The sequence below is a fragment of the Caretta caretta genome, chromosome 1 (genome assembly GCF_965140235.1).
Source record: "Caretta caretta isolate rCarCar2 chromosome 1, rCarCar1.hap1, whole genome shotgun sequence".
Lineage (NCBI taxonomy): Eukaryota > Metazoa > Chordata > Testudines > Cheloniidae > Caretta > Caretta caretta.
The window spans coordinates 37,623,480-37,637,608 of record NC_134206.1 but is presented as its reverse complement, the minus strand read 5'-3'; the positions used below and the strand labels follow the sequence as shown (position 1 = coordinate 37,637,608).

Below are 14,129 nucleotides of genomic sequence, written 5' to 3'. Positions count from 1 at the left end.
AAGTGTTTTTTTAGTGTGTGCAGTGTTACGTTTGTATTGTTCTAATTTTTGAATCAAAATATTGTGCAGTACCAAGTTAAATGCTTCACAGAAGTCTATTACGTCAACACTATTACCTTTATTAATCAAACTCGTAATCTCATTAAAAAAGATATCAAGTAAGCTTGACAGGATCTATTTTCCATAAACCACGTTGATGGCATTAATTATATTACCTTCCCTTAGTTCTTTATTAATTGAATCACATATCAACTGCTTTATTATCTTATCATTATGGAGGAAGAAGGAGTGAGACCTGGACACAACCTGGCTGTGACGTGCAGAGGAGAAGGACTAAAATATTCTCAAGTCATATGTCCAAGTGACTGGGAAGATAGGTATAGTCAACAGTGACAGAGAATGTGGCACAAGAGGAAGGATTAGTGAGGAAAGATGGGCTATGTTTAAATTACCAGCAATTCGTTCAGGAAATATCACCGAGAGACAACCTGAGATGTGGATGTGGACAGATAGAGACAAATCAGGAATGGAAAGCTACATTTGTGAGTCATTGGCATAATGAAGCCTTGTGAATAGGTGAGATCACTGAGATTTTATAGGTATAAAGGTTGGGAAGTTAAAAGTTATGGTTCCCAGAGTAACTCTGACTCACTTCATTAGGGATGAGCTCAAGCTGCAAAGTTTGCATCTGAATCCAAGATTGGAACTCCACAAAAACTAAGAGGATTATGTTCCAGCCTTTACTGTAAAGGTAGGGTATACAGATGCAAAGGTCAGACCTGAATCTGAAGTTTCCCAAAGCCCAGGGCTTGGCTTTGGGCCCATCTTTCTCTACACTAGACATATATATATATATATATATATAATACAGAAAAAAAAACATGTACGGTTATAAAATACCAAAAAAAATACCAAACTGCAGTTACTCTGGTGACAATCACTTGAATTTTCAAACTTTTAAAATCTGAACCAGAAAGTTACATTAACACCAGATTTCTGGAATCTTAGGGTATGTCTACACTACCCGCCGGATCGGAGGGCAGCGATCGATCCAGTGGGGTCGATTTATCGCGTCTAGCCCAGTGTAGACCAGGGCTTATAAAGTAGGTTTGCAGTGTGTTGTTTTGTTCCACTTTCATTTGAGAAAACTTGCTAAAAATCCAACTTTTTGGTTTACTTAATTTTTGAAATTTTATTTGTTATTGGGGCCAGTAGGTTTTGTGCTTGTGGAGCAGGAATATGCTGCATCATTACCAAAAGTTAAAAAGAAACAGAAGTAACTGGAGAATGCAAAAACCTGGACATAGCAAATCAACAATTAAATTAGGCCAACCCTCTTACAAGGAAAATCAATGTAAAATAACTGATTGATAGTTTTGCACTTTTAATTTCCCTTGAGAGAGATCATGAACTTTTCACATAGCCACACAAGGTACTTTCACCCTGGTTCAGGAATAATAAGGGCTATCTAAAAATCATTCTAAAGGAAGGTAGTCAACCAAACTTAGAGGGAAATTATTCACTCTCCCTTTTGGATCTGCCAACTTTTGCTTGGGGTGACTGAATTCATGTTAAAGCATCTCTCTGGCATGTGTACATTCCAGATATTCACAATCTTGCTTGTTCCTTGCCAGTTCACCCTTTCAGATTGTGCCTGCTAAACCCATGGTTGTGAGTTCAATCCTTGAGGGGGCCATTTAGGGATGGGGCAAAAATTGGGGATTGGTCCTGCTTTGAGCAGGGGGTTGGAATAGATGACCTCCTGAGGTCCTTTCCAACCCTGATATTCTATGATTCAGCCAGTGACCTTCCTGATTTGTTCAACATCTTGAAAAGGAAACTCTGGGCCATGCTAGAGACCTGGTTTGTAGTCTCTAACCACCCACAGATCTATTGTTCGCTCAAAATAATGACTCTCCCATCACTTAAAATGATGGAAATCAGAAGAAACCCTGTAGACGTCAAGAGTTACACTGGTGTAAAACTCATGTGAGACTGGAAAGAGAATCAGGCCTTGGGAAAGCAGCTCTGATTCATTGCAAATCTGGTTTAAGTGTTGCCTCTTGCAAATAGGGGCGCACAACAAATCCATTCTGAGTGAGAAAATCCCAGAGATTTGGGGCATGGCCTCCTCTGCCCTAAAGACACCTGGGAGGGGAAAAACGAGAACTAAAAGCATTGTGCAACCTCACCTGCAGGTAGAAAAGGAGGGAATAAATGACGAGCTGGCAGCTCCCCAGATCAACCAGGAGAGAGGAGCAGAAGTCTCTCCCCGCTCCTGGAGCAGGTTACAGCCCCGGAGAGAGATGCCAGCGTGCGATCTTGACTGGATTGTTTGGGTCTTGTCTGCTGACTGTTAATGATTTGCTGCGGAAGCCACCCGCACAGGAGAGAGATTTTGCAGAGCAGCTGAGCCAGCAAAGAAGCCGCGCGCTAGCACCGCCCCCCCCCTTCCTCCCAGTCTGCGCTCGCCTCCCACCCAGCTCTCTAGACAGCGGCTGCTCGGCGGCGTCTGGCTCCCAATGGACGTGGCCGGTCCGGAGGATGCCCCCTGCCCGCGGGCACCGTCGGAAACAGCAGCAGCTCCCGCGGCTGCAGCAGCGCCTCTGAGATCGCCCCGCAGCCTCTTGCTTGGGATCAAAGACAAACTCTGCACTTGGTGAGTACAAAGGGCAGAGGCGGCGGGCGGACTTGCCGCGCGTCTCTGCCCTGCTGCGAGCCGGAGGAGCCCTGCCGAGGCTGAGCCACGTGTGATCCGCACATGGGGCAGCGGGGAGCTCCCTTCCTGGAAGGGATGCCCTAATCGCCCCCTCCCCCCCGCCAGAGGGCCACCCTATTCAGAGCAGCCCCCTGGCTGTGCCCAGCTACCAGCGCGTGTGGGCTGCCTGGGGCGTTTACACGTGCTTCTCTGGGAAAGCCCCAGCACCAGGGGTAATAGCGGCGCCGCTCCGGGACTGCTTGGGAGGCGGAGAACGAGCCTGTGGGTGAATTGCAGGATCAGGAGACTAGTTCTCAGCGCTGCCGCTGACCCAGGGGGGATGAGGGGACGCTGTAAAACGCATGGAGATCCTCGGGTGGAAGGTGCTACAGAAAAGCACGGTATTCTGTAGCTTTTGCTATTAAATCGGTGCCCCCAGCTTCAGAGCAAACGTGCCCCCTTTCCCTGATCTACCAGCCACTTTATTGAGCACCCAACTGGGTGTTGCCACATGCGAACAGGATGGACAATTGCAGCCTGATTTGGCACCGTGTCCGCCCTTTGCAACAAAACAGCCCCGGGGTGCAATGTAACCTGGGCCTGGCTTGTGGGCTGATATTCTGCAGGCTCTAAAGCTGAATTAGGCCTGCTAATGGCTCACGAACAGAGTTTACAGTTAGTGGGATTACCATGAAAAAGTCAGTACCAGGGGGATGAGTGCTTGAGGGGCAACCCTTGATGGGTCCCCTTTCACCCCTCCACTCATCCCTGTTTGGTGTCTCTGTAAGGTAGTAACAATCTTTTGGGAAGGAGTGGCAGGGCAGAGCTAGTGACCTGAACAGGGAACAGACTCACTCTGTCCACCTTTGCTGCAATCCTGGCCACATTTACATTATTGGTAAAAGTCCCATTGATTTTAATGGACTCTGGATTTCACGCTTTGTGTCCTGTGGATAAACTGGGGGAAGGGAAGCATGATGTAATCTCCCATCCATCTTTCTGCCTTTTAAAAACCTGCAGTAGTGAAGTCTGGGTATGGTGTAGTCACACATACCCTTAAATCAGTGGTCTTCAACCTTTTTAGGACAAGATCACTTTTTGAATGTAAGGGCAACCCAGGATCTACCCCTCCCCTTCTCTGAGGCCCTGCCCCTTCCCCAAAGCCCCGCCCTGTTCACTCCATTCTCCCCCCCCATCGCTCGCTCCTCCCCCTACTCATTTTCACTGAGCTGGGGTAAGAGGTCGGGGTTCGGGAGGGGGCGCAGGCTCTTGGCTGAGCCTGGGGCAGGGGGTTGGGGGGCAGGAGGCAATGAGGGGTGCAAGCTCAGGGAGAGAGTTTGAGTGTAGGAGCAGGCTCCAGGCTGGGGCAGAGTGTTGGGATACAGGAGGGGGCATGGGATGCTGGCTCTGGGAGGGAGGTCAGGGGTTGGGCAGCGTTGGGGTGCAGGAGGGGGTACAGGGTGCTGACTCTGGGAGTGGGGTCAGGGTTGGGGTGCAGGAGTGGGTTTGGGATGCTGGCTCCGGGAGGGGGCTCAGGGCTGGGGTTTGGGCTGTGACCTCCCGCCGGGCAACACTTACCCCCAGTGGCTCCTGGTCTGTGGTGTAGCATGGCTGCCGCTAAGGCAGGCTCCCCGCCTGCGCTGGCCCCACGCTGCTCCTGGAAGGGGCCAATGCGCCCCTGGGGGGGAAACATTGGGGGGGAAACTTGGCTCTGTGTGCTGCCCCTCTCTGGAAGCACCACAACTCCCTGTTCCTGGCCAATGGGAGCTGTGGGGGCAGTGCTTGCAGGCAGGAGCAGCGTGCGGAGGGAGATCCCTGCCCCTGGGGCTGCACTGGCCGCTTCCAGGAGCGGCGTGGGGCCAGGGCAGGCAGGGAGCCTGCCTTAGCGGCAGCCCCGCTTCTCCACCAGAGATTGCGATCAATTGGGAGATCCTCTAGGATCGACCAGTCAATTGTGATTGACCAGTTGGTGACCACTGCCTTAAATGAACCATCACCATGAAAGGCTGCTTTTAACTCTTCCTGTGTGAGTTTGGTCCTGTAAGATGTGGAATGTGCTGGCCCTGATCTGGCAAAGCCTGTAAGCATATGTTTAACTTTAAACATGCCAGTAGTCCCACTGAAAAACTACTCATATGCTTTCATTTAAGTGAGTGCTTAAGGCTCTTAAATCAGTGAGGCATTGCAACGCTGACTATAGCAAAGCCTAAATACCTTTTAAAATTTTGCGCCTAAATGTTTTGCTGGACTGGGACCAGACTGCTTTGTACCTTGCAGAATCAGGCCTGTATCCCCACTCATCTATCCATCTGTATCCCAGAACCACGACATAGTAGGAACATTTTTTACAGCATTGTAACATCACGGGCCAGGATGACAAGAGAGGTTTCTAAGAGTCAAGTCTCTCAAGGAGGATCCTTTTTGTGTCTAACACAGGACAAAACTCAAGACTACAATCTCTTTTGCATCTCAATGTCTGACGAGTGACTTCAGCTGAGACAAGCTTCGTATTGGAGAGTATTAGTATCTGGTGAAAACACAAATGGGAAAAATCTTCACTAAAATTTTAGAAGTCATTTTCTTTCCACGGGTTAAGAAAAGGAACTCATTCTTTCAAAATATTCACAAACATGTTGAATAACAAAAGTTCCTTTTTAAAACCTATAGACTGAAAATTACTTCAGAATTTTTCATTCAAATTTTTAAAATAAATTTTTGGTTTACAGGTTTTTGAATGTTTTGGGGCTCTTTTTTTCCTTCACCCCTTCCCATTTTTCCCACATTTTAATTTTCCCAAATCTTCACCCCTTTTTCCATTTGCCACAGAAAAAGGGGGAAAGACAAAAGAGGAAGGAAAAGGAAGTAGGAAATAAATAAATCATAAACAACATTACTGAGACTACATTTTTCATTTTCTAATCTTGTGAAAATGAAAAAGCCCCCAGAAAGTTTGTGAAAATTTTGTTTTTTCTAAAGATTTCTGATATAGAAAAGAACTAATTTTCAACAATAACAAAAAAAGCCTTCATATGGAAAAAACAATTAACCAGCCCTAGTTTAGTTAGAGGTGGACAAGGTCTGTTAGGTCATCTAGGCCAATGGTGCACAAACTTTTCCAGTTGCGCTCCCCCTTACCATTAACAGAATCTGTCTGTGACCCCCCATTACTGCACAGTCAAGGCTTCCTCAGCAGCGTGCTGCTTCTATATTGTTGCCAGGCTGCATCGCGAGGGCAGGGCCAAAACCTGCCCCTCTGTCTCTCCCCTCTAGGGTTTTCAGGGTGGGGAGGGCAAGTATGATAGTCTCTGGGGGCAGAGCCAATGCTGGGCGTGGAGGCTGGTGGAAGCAGAAATCAGCGTGGACACTGACCCACAGACTGGGTAGCCTGTTGAGGTGAGTCTGGGGAGTAGGTGGTGCTCCATCCCCAGCCCCCTGTGGGAGCTGGCATGAGCCATCTGGCATCGCTGTTCTCCCCCCCCCAAACATTCCTCCATGCCCAGAGAGGCACACCTCATAGCCTAGATCAGTGGTGCACAAACTATCTCACTGCCAATGCAGGATTGTTTTCTGAAAGCTAGCTAAGTATGGGGATCTCAAAAAGGGAAAGAAAAAAGTTTTCTTTGTTCCTATGGATGAATTTTGGCAAAGTTGTGAAAGGCAGTATATATACCCTGAAGTGTATGCCATCTACTCTCAGAGAACCATTTTAGGAACTGTAATAATAATTCATATACTATTTTGGACTTTTATCTCAAGGCTCTTAATACATTTTACAAACATTAAATGCACTTCTATTCTGAAAAGTATCTCTGTAAAAAGGCATTGTTGGGCTCCATATTTACTAGTGTCTAATAACTTCTGTGTTAAATATGCTCAGCTTACTTTTTTTTTTTTTATCTGCCAGCTCTGCACTCGCAGCCTGCAATCTGTTTCTTTTTCATACATCATCAACAGTAACAAAGACCTGCAGTGACACCTCTGCAATGCCATTAACTTTCAGTAGGTTTGCATAGGTGACACCAAACAACTCTTTTGAAGAGTCACTGGAAGGAGTAGAACCCAGCTCACACTAGCTGTGCAGGGCTAACAAAAATAAAAAGTAGTAAGTTTTGTTATTAGCACTCCCGCCAGCAGATCTGACTGAAATATACACACGGGCAGAGCTCTTGAATAAGAAAAATGTAATTTTTATATAATCTATCTTCAGTGCAGACCTTTTTAATTAATTTAGCCTCACAACACAACTAAAAACTGCTTTGAGTTACAGCTGCCTGGCTGTTACAAGGGTTCACACAAGCTTAGTTGCTAGTCTGTGGGTACATCTACACAGCAGCTAGCAGGTATAATTCCCACGTTGGGTAGATGTGCATGTCCTAGCTCTGATTGAACGAGTGTGCTAAAAACAGCAGTGTTGACATGGCAGCATAAGCAGTGGCTTGGGCTAGCTTCCAGAGTACAGTCCTGTACGGGATCCTAGGTATGTACTTCAGGCAGCTAAACTGAGCCACCACGTGAGCCACAGCGGCCACACTTAGGCCTGGTCTGCATTACCAAGTTAGGTCGATGTATGCCTTGCATCAACCTAGTTGTGTGTGTGTGTCTCTACACTGAAGGCTCTGAATACACTACAGTGTTTTGCTGATGCAAGTTACGTTAGCATACAGCCGCTGCAGTTAGCATATTGCTTGTGTGCATGCAGACTTGGCTCCTTGCACTGGCACTGTGTGTACCCATCAGGAGAGCTTGTGTCGATGTACAGTGCAGTGCTGCATTGTGGATATTCAGTGAGCAACCCACCACTGTTCAGCACTCTGTCTTGGGCATAAGTGAGTTGGGCAGGGTGACTGGGAGCAAGGGTTCAACTTCCCATAAAGCAATGTTCTCCATCCCATAATTTTCACACCTGTTATCAATTTCCCACAAACCCATGTGGAACTTGTTGCTGTCTGCCATCTCTGACAGAAGCAGGGAGCCTGCACAGCTCTGCACTATTGTTGTGAGCGTTGCAAGCACAGGAGGCCCAGTCCTCTGGTATTTGCAGAGCCGCAAAAACTGCAGGGAACATGGCAATTTCTTGGAGGACAGACTGCCATGGGACATGAGAACCAATTCAAGGTGGTTGTTGGCATTCACAGAGTATCTGCAGATGGTGGAGTGCCGCTTCTAGGATCAAGAAATGAGCACCGACTGGTGGGATCGCATCGTGATGCGGATTTGGGATGACAGGCAGTGGCTGCAGAACCTTTGGCTGTGCAACGCCATATTCCTGGATCTGTGCACTGAACTCACCCCAACGATCCAACTCAGGGACACCTAAACTGGGAGTGACTCTGTGACAGGGTCTGAGACTCACCACCGCAGAGCCTCAGGGAATTAGCTCTGTCTAGTGCAGAGTGCCCTCTGCTAGTGGTGTCCCATCCATCTCTCACCCTGCTGGCATTTGGGCCCACGTTGCTCCTCGCTTGGCGGTGTCCTCTTCAGGACACTGCCCTCTGGCAGTGCCCACTGCTCCGGCCTCACCCCCTTCCAGGCATTTGGTGTTATCAGTAGTCCACAATCTGCACGTGCTGTAGTGGCCGGCTGCAGCCTCTGAGTCTAGCCCCTTTGTCACAGGGGCCAGCCACAGCCTGTATCAGGCCACGCTCCTCCTCAGCCAGGTGTAGTACAAGGGGGAAAGGAGGGGGACCCAGGCCCACCCACTACTCTGGGTCCCAACCCAGGGACCCTCTAGCAGCAGCCTCTCTGCCCTCCTTCTCTCCCCTTGTCAAACTATTGTCCCTGGGCTGCTTCCCCTTCAGCCCTGCACACCTGCTCAGCCCTCTACAGCAAGGCCTGCAGCCTGGGGTTTTCCTTGGCTGGAGCTCCCCAGCACCTTCTGCCCTTCCCCAGCACTGCTCTGTCCACAGTGCTACCTTTCTGCTTAGAAGCCAGTCCTCCTCCCTTGCCAGTCAGGGAGAGACTACACTGCTTCCTAGCTGGGCAGCCTTGATATAGGACCTTGCCCGGTCCTGATTGGCTGCCCCTCCCCCCACCCTGATTGGCTCTCCCCAGGCCTTCACTGATTGGATGCTGGTTTGCACAGCCTCTCTGGCCTGGTTCAGCCTATTTCTCAAATGGGGTTCGGCCCCAGCACAGACTCTGATAGTGCAGAAGCAAGTGGCAATCACACTGTGGACACTTGCAATGGCGGATTGCTACCTGTCCATGGGAGTCATTTTGGAGTGGGAAAATCCACAGTTAGGGCCGTTGTGATGCAGGTGTGCTGGACCATTAATAGTCTCCTGCTACGCAGGACTGTGACTTTCAGCAATGTGCAGGACATCATGGATGGAGCAATAGACAGCACACATATCCCTAGTTTGGACCCAGAGCACCTTGCCACAGGGTACATCGACAGAAAGGGTTAATTTTCTATGCTTATGCAAGTGCTGTTGGATCACTGGGGATTTACTTCATTGCCACCAATGCTGGCTGGTCAGGGAAGCTGCATGATGCTTCTCTTGTTCAGACAGCTACAAGCAGGGACCTTCTTTGCTAACTGGCAATGTTGAAATGCCAGTAGTGATCTTTGGGGGACACAACCTACTCCTTACGCCCTGGGCTCATGAAGCCGTGTACCAGCCATCTTGACAGCACCATGGAAAGATTTAACTACCAACTCAGCAGGTGCAGAATGACAGTCATGGTGGGAGGTGACAACTAGGGGTGTGTAGTCGGAGGGGATTTATTGTCACCTTGTTGTCACCTACCATCCCACAGCTACAACCCATACTTGATGAGGACCTGTGATGTGGGCTCTATTCACCATGGAACGGTGTCCCCTCCTGGTGGTTCTGGTGATTAGCTCTGCCAGGCCAATGCCCCTTCCTTCCATTGTCCACTGTCTCTTTCTCCCAGTCTGCAGCCCCTCTCTCGCTATAGGAGCTGCTGCTGCCTCTTTGTGACTCTATCCTCCAGCCAGGTCACTCAGCGGTTTCCCCTTCCAGGGTAAAGTCCTTCAAAGTCTCTTCTGTTCAAGTGGCATCAGGCATTCCTCACATCCACTGCCCTGACCCTGTCACTCCTGCAGTGATCCAGGCAGTCTTCTAATTCATCGCCCCAAACAGTACCACTCTGCAGTGGTTTGTAGAGGAACCTGCCAAGGGCCCTTTACCAATCAGTCAAGGTCTGCAGCTTCCCTGACCTTACTGATGTCACTTCTGGATTACTTCTTTCCTGCTTCTTCTCTTCCTTCTCCCTTACGTCAGAGGGCGGGACCCCCTGCCTCCTGGCTTCCTTTCCTTCCTGTGACTGGAGTGGTCTTAACGGGCCATTTCACCTTGAGTGGTTCCTTGAAATATGTGTTAACTACTTATACTAAACAATCTGTTGAACCTTGAATTCAGGTGTGACACTCAAGTTTCCCAGCCGTGAAGAAGAGATTATGTAAACTCGAAAGCTTGTCTCTCTCACCAACAGAAGTTGGTCCAATGAAAGATATTACCTCACCCACCCTGTCTCTCTAAAGCCCTTGTGTCTCTGGCTGTTCAAACTCTAATATCCTGGGACCATCACGGCTACAACAACACTGCACAAAGACAAGGGCTATTGGACAAACTCAACGAGGAGCTATACGGTGTAGGGAGGCTTTGAAAGAGCACTGTAACAGCAAGCCAAAGTAATGTGCTCTGGTGTACTGCACTCAACCTGGCGCTGCAGTTTGGGGGCCTGTTAGGAACCGTGTGATGCTTGCTGCACATCTGTGCATATGTCACCGACATTGCTGCTAATAATGTTGGCATGCTTGCTGTACATTTATGGTGACTACTCTGTTTGGCACTGGCCCTATGGGTTGTGAGTGTAGAAGATCGCAACTTTCATTGCCGCCAGGCATCGTGCCACTGCAGCATTTCAAATGTAGACAGGCCCTTATATTTTTGCTGTACTAAGGTGTTCAGAGCTAGAACATGTATGTCTACCCAGACCGGAATTACACCTCCCAACTGCAGTTTAGACATACCCTAAAACTATGAATGCATCCGATGAAGTGGGCTGTAGCTCACGAAAGCTTATGCTCAAATAAATTTGTTAGTCTCTAAGGTGCCACAAGTCCTCCTTTTCTTTTTCCTAAAACTGTGTTTTCACTGCAGTTAATTCAAGTTAACTCCTCTTGAATTAGCTTAGCTTGAGTGCAAAATAATTGCAAAATGACACTAGAACAGCACAAAATAATTGTATTCGTGATTGCATTAGCAGCTGATGAGTTTTGGTAACTTGAGCTGTCGCCTGTAACCTATGATGGGCCAGCCAACTTGAGTTAAAAGCATGCAGTCAGTTTTGGGGTTCTTGAGTATGTCCGCACGACAGTGTATAGAGTAGACATACCCAAGATGGTTTTGATCCAGCAAGCTCGAATAAGAATAGCAGTGAAGCCACAGCAGGTTGAGTGGCCGCAAGGGCTGCACAACCCCATCCAGGACCCTGGGTATGTATGTATTCGAGTGGCTAGCCTATGCTGCTGCGGATTCATTGCTACTGTTATTTGAGCCAGCTAGCTCAAAGCTATCTGGGGTACGTCTACATGTGCTGACTGCAGTGTAGAAGAAATACCCTTGGGGTTAGTGTACAGTGCAGCCAGGAGTGTGAGTTATCTGGTAGCTTTAATCTAGCTAATTCGCTAAAAATAGCAGTGAGGATATGGCAGTGTGGGCTGCACAAGCCTGCCTGACCCCCCAAGTTCAATATCTTCATTAATGATCTGGAGGATGGTGTGGATTGCACCCTCAGCAAGTTTGTGGATGACACTAAACTGGGAGGAGTGGTAGATACGCTGGAGGGTAGGGATAGGATACAGAGGGACCTAGACAAATTGGAGGATTGGGCCAAAAGAAATCTGATGAGGTTCAACAAGGACAAGTGCAGAGTCCTGCACTTAGGACGGAAGAATCCAATGCACTGCTACAGACTAGGGACCGAATGGCTAGGCAGCAGTTCTGCAGAGAAGGACCTAGGGGTGACAGTGGACGAGAAGCTGGATATGAGTCAACAGTGTGCCCTTGTTGCCAAGAAGGCCAATGGCATTTTGGAGTGTATAGGTAGGGGCATTGACAGCAGATCGAGGGACGTGATCGTTCCCCTCCTTTCGACATTGGTGAGGCCTCATCTGGAGTACTGTGTCCAGTTTTGGGCCCCACACTACAAGAAGGATGTGGAAAAATTGGAGAGAGTCCAGTGAAGGGCAACAAAAATGATTAGGGGTCTGGAACACATGACTTATGAGGAGAGGCTGAGGGAACTGGGATTGTTTAGTCTACGGAAGAGAAGAATGAGGGGGGATTTGATAGCTGCTTTTAACTACCTGAAAGGTGGATCCAAAGAGGATGGATCTAGACTATTCTCAGTGATAGCAGATGACAGGACAAGTAGTAATGGTCTCAAGTTGCAGTGGCGGAGATTTAGGTTGGATATTAGGAAAAACTTTTTCATTAGGAGGGTGGTGAAACACTGAAATGTGTTACCTAGGGAGGTGGTGGAATCCCCTTCCTTTGAAGTTTTTAAGGTCAGGCTTGACAAAGCCCTGGCTGGGATGATTTAGTTGGGGATTGGTCCTGTTCTGGGCAGGGGGTTGGACTAGATGACCTCCAGAGGTCCCTTCCAACTCTGATATACTATGATTCTATGATTCTAAGCATGTACTTGCATTGCTAGCCCAAGCTGAAGCCCACGCTCTCACTGCTGTTTTTAGTGAGCTAGCTAGCTTAATGCCGGGACATCTGCATGTCCTGCAGCTGCAGCTCAGAGGTACCCGTGTGCCTACACAGCAAACGAAGATGTGATTGTAGCACAGGTAAGCATACCCGTGCAAGCTTTAATATAGCTAGCACAGCTACCAGTAGTAGTGTAGACATGGTGCCCAGGGCTTTGGCATAGGTCTTCTCATGCTACAAAAACTGTGGCAGCATAGGTTAGCCGCATGATTACATCCCAGGGTCCTGGGTAGGCTTCTACCACATGTGCTGCCAGCCAAGCTGCTTTGGCTTCACTGTTATTTGTTTCAGAGGAACAGCCGTGTTAGTCTGTATTCGCAAAAAGAAAAGGAGTACTTGTGGCACCTTAGAGACTAACCAATTTATTTGAGCATGAGCTTTCGTGAGCTACAGCTCACTTCATCAGATGATGAAGTGAGCTGTAGCTCACGAAAGCTCATGCTCAAATAAATTGGTTAGTCTCTAAGGTGCCACAAGTACTCCTTTTCTTTTTACTGTTATTTGTGATTCAAACTAGCTAGATCAAAGCCAGCTTAGCTATGTCTACCCATGCTGCAGTCACACCTCTGATTGTAGAAATACCCTTACTGGGGCAACACTCGAGTTAGCTCAGCCGTGAATACAAGCCCATAGTCAGACAGTTTTCAACATCCACATTGTTTTGTGATGTACATGAAAACCTGGCTGTATCTTTGCAATATTGCCAACTTCAAGCATTCAACGATCATAGAATTTCAAATCAAGTTCATGGTCTTCGTCCTTGTGCTCAGAGCACTCCATGGCCAGTATATCTAAAAGATCGACTAAAGCTCCAGGACAAAGATGGTGGCTGACAACACCACTCCTCTGGTACATGGGAGTTCTTAGCACTAAAACTCATCTGTGCAGGAGACCGCATGATCTGAGATTGTGGAATGAATACCCCCAGAAACTAAGAAGCATCACAAACCTCACCATCTTTCACTCTCAAGTGCAAGGCACTTTTCTTTGAGCTTGCCTTTTCAAACATAGATAGCAACAGGTATATTTATTAGCTCCCCACCACTCTCCCCAAAACCAAAACAACAACAAAACCCTTATCACAACAAGGCATGCCACTGCACATGTTTCTGTGTCTGGGGAGAGGAAGAGAGAATAAACCACACATGACAGATGTGTAGTTGTGTTGCTTAATGCACAACTGGAAGGAGCTCAGATACTGCAGTGATGAGTGAGATTTAATATCCTACACTGAATAGAATAGACAGAATGTCACCAACATAACCAGCCTGTGAACTAGGCTAGGAATATAATTTGATATATTAATTTTGAATGTCTAGAAATACAACAAAGCTCAAAACTACTTTGAATTAAATAGATAACGTGCTTGAAAACCAAAGTGGGCTAGAACCCTTTCCCTAGTTTTAGCTGGGCATAGGAAGAGGCATGTGAGTTAAAGCAATGCTTGCGCAGGAAGTGTTCGTTCTAATCACCATCAAGAACTGCAGTGGAATGTGATGGAAAATAGCAAACATATCCACACCTAATAATAACACTTTGCATTTCTGTAGCACCTTCCCTCCAAATGTCTCAGCTGACTTCAAGTCACTCAGGAATTGAGCCTCACAGGAGGCTTGAGTTAGATAAGTATTATCCCTCTTTTATGGTTTGGGTAACTGAGGCACAGAGAGTTTAGGTGGCACAGG

At 47.8% G+C, this 14,129-nt stretch overlaps 1 protein-coding gene across 2 annotated transcripts in view; it reads left to right on the top strand.

Annotated features, from left to right (window-relative positions):
• Positions 1 to 2,300: 2,300 nt before the first annotated feature.
• The window catches only part of SLC35F2 (solute carrier family 35 member F2), a 34,390-nt gene continuing 22,561 nt past the window's right edge, over positions 2,301 to 14,129 (top strand). The window contains exon 1 of one of the 2 annotated variants that reach the window (XR_007355816.2): positions 2,301 to 2,659. Coding sequence is in view for 1 of the 2 variants with exons in the window: in XM_048844569.2 (XP_048700526.1) it covers positions 2,523 to 2,659 (137 nt within the window). In the remaining variant the exon portion in view is untranslated. The remainder of the gene's footprint in view (positions 2,660 to 14,129) is intronic. The other variant, XM_048844569.2, reaches the window with a different exon arrangement.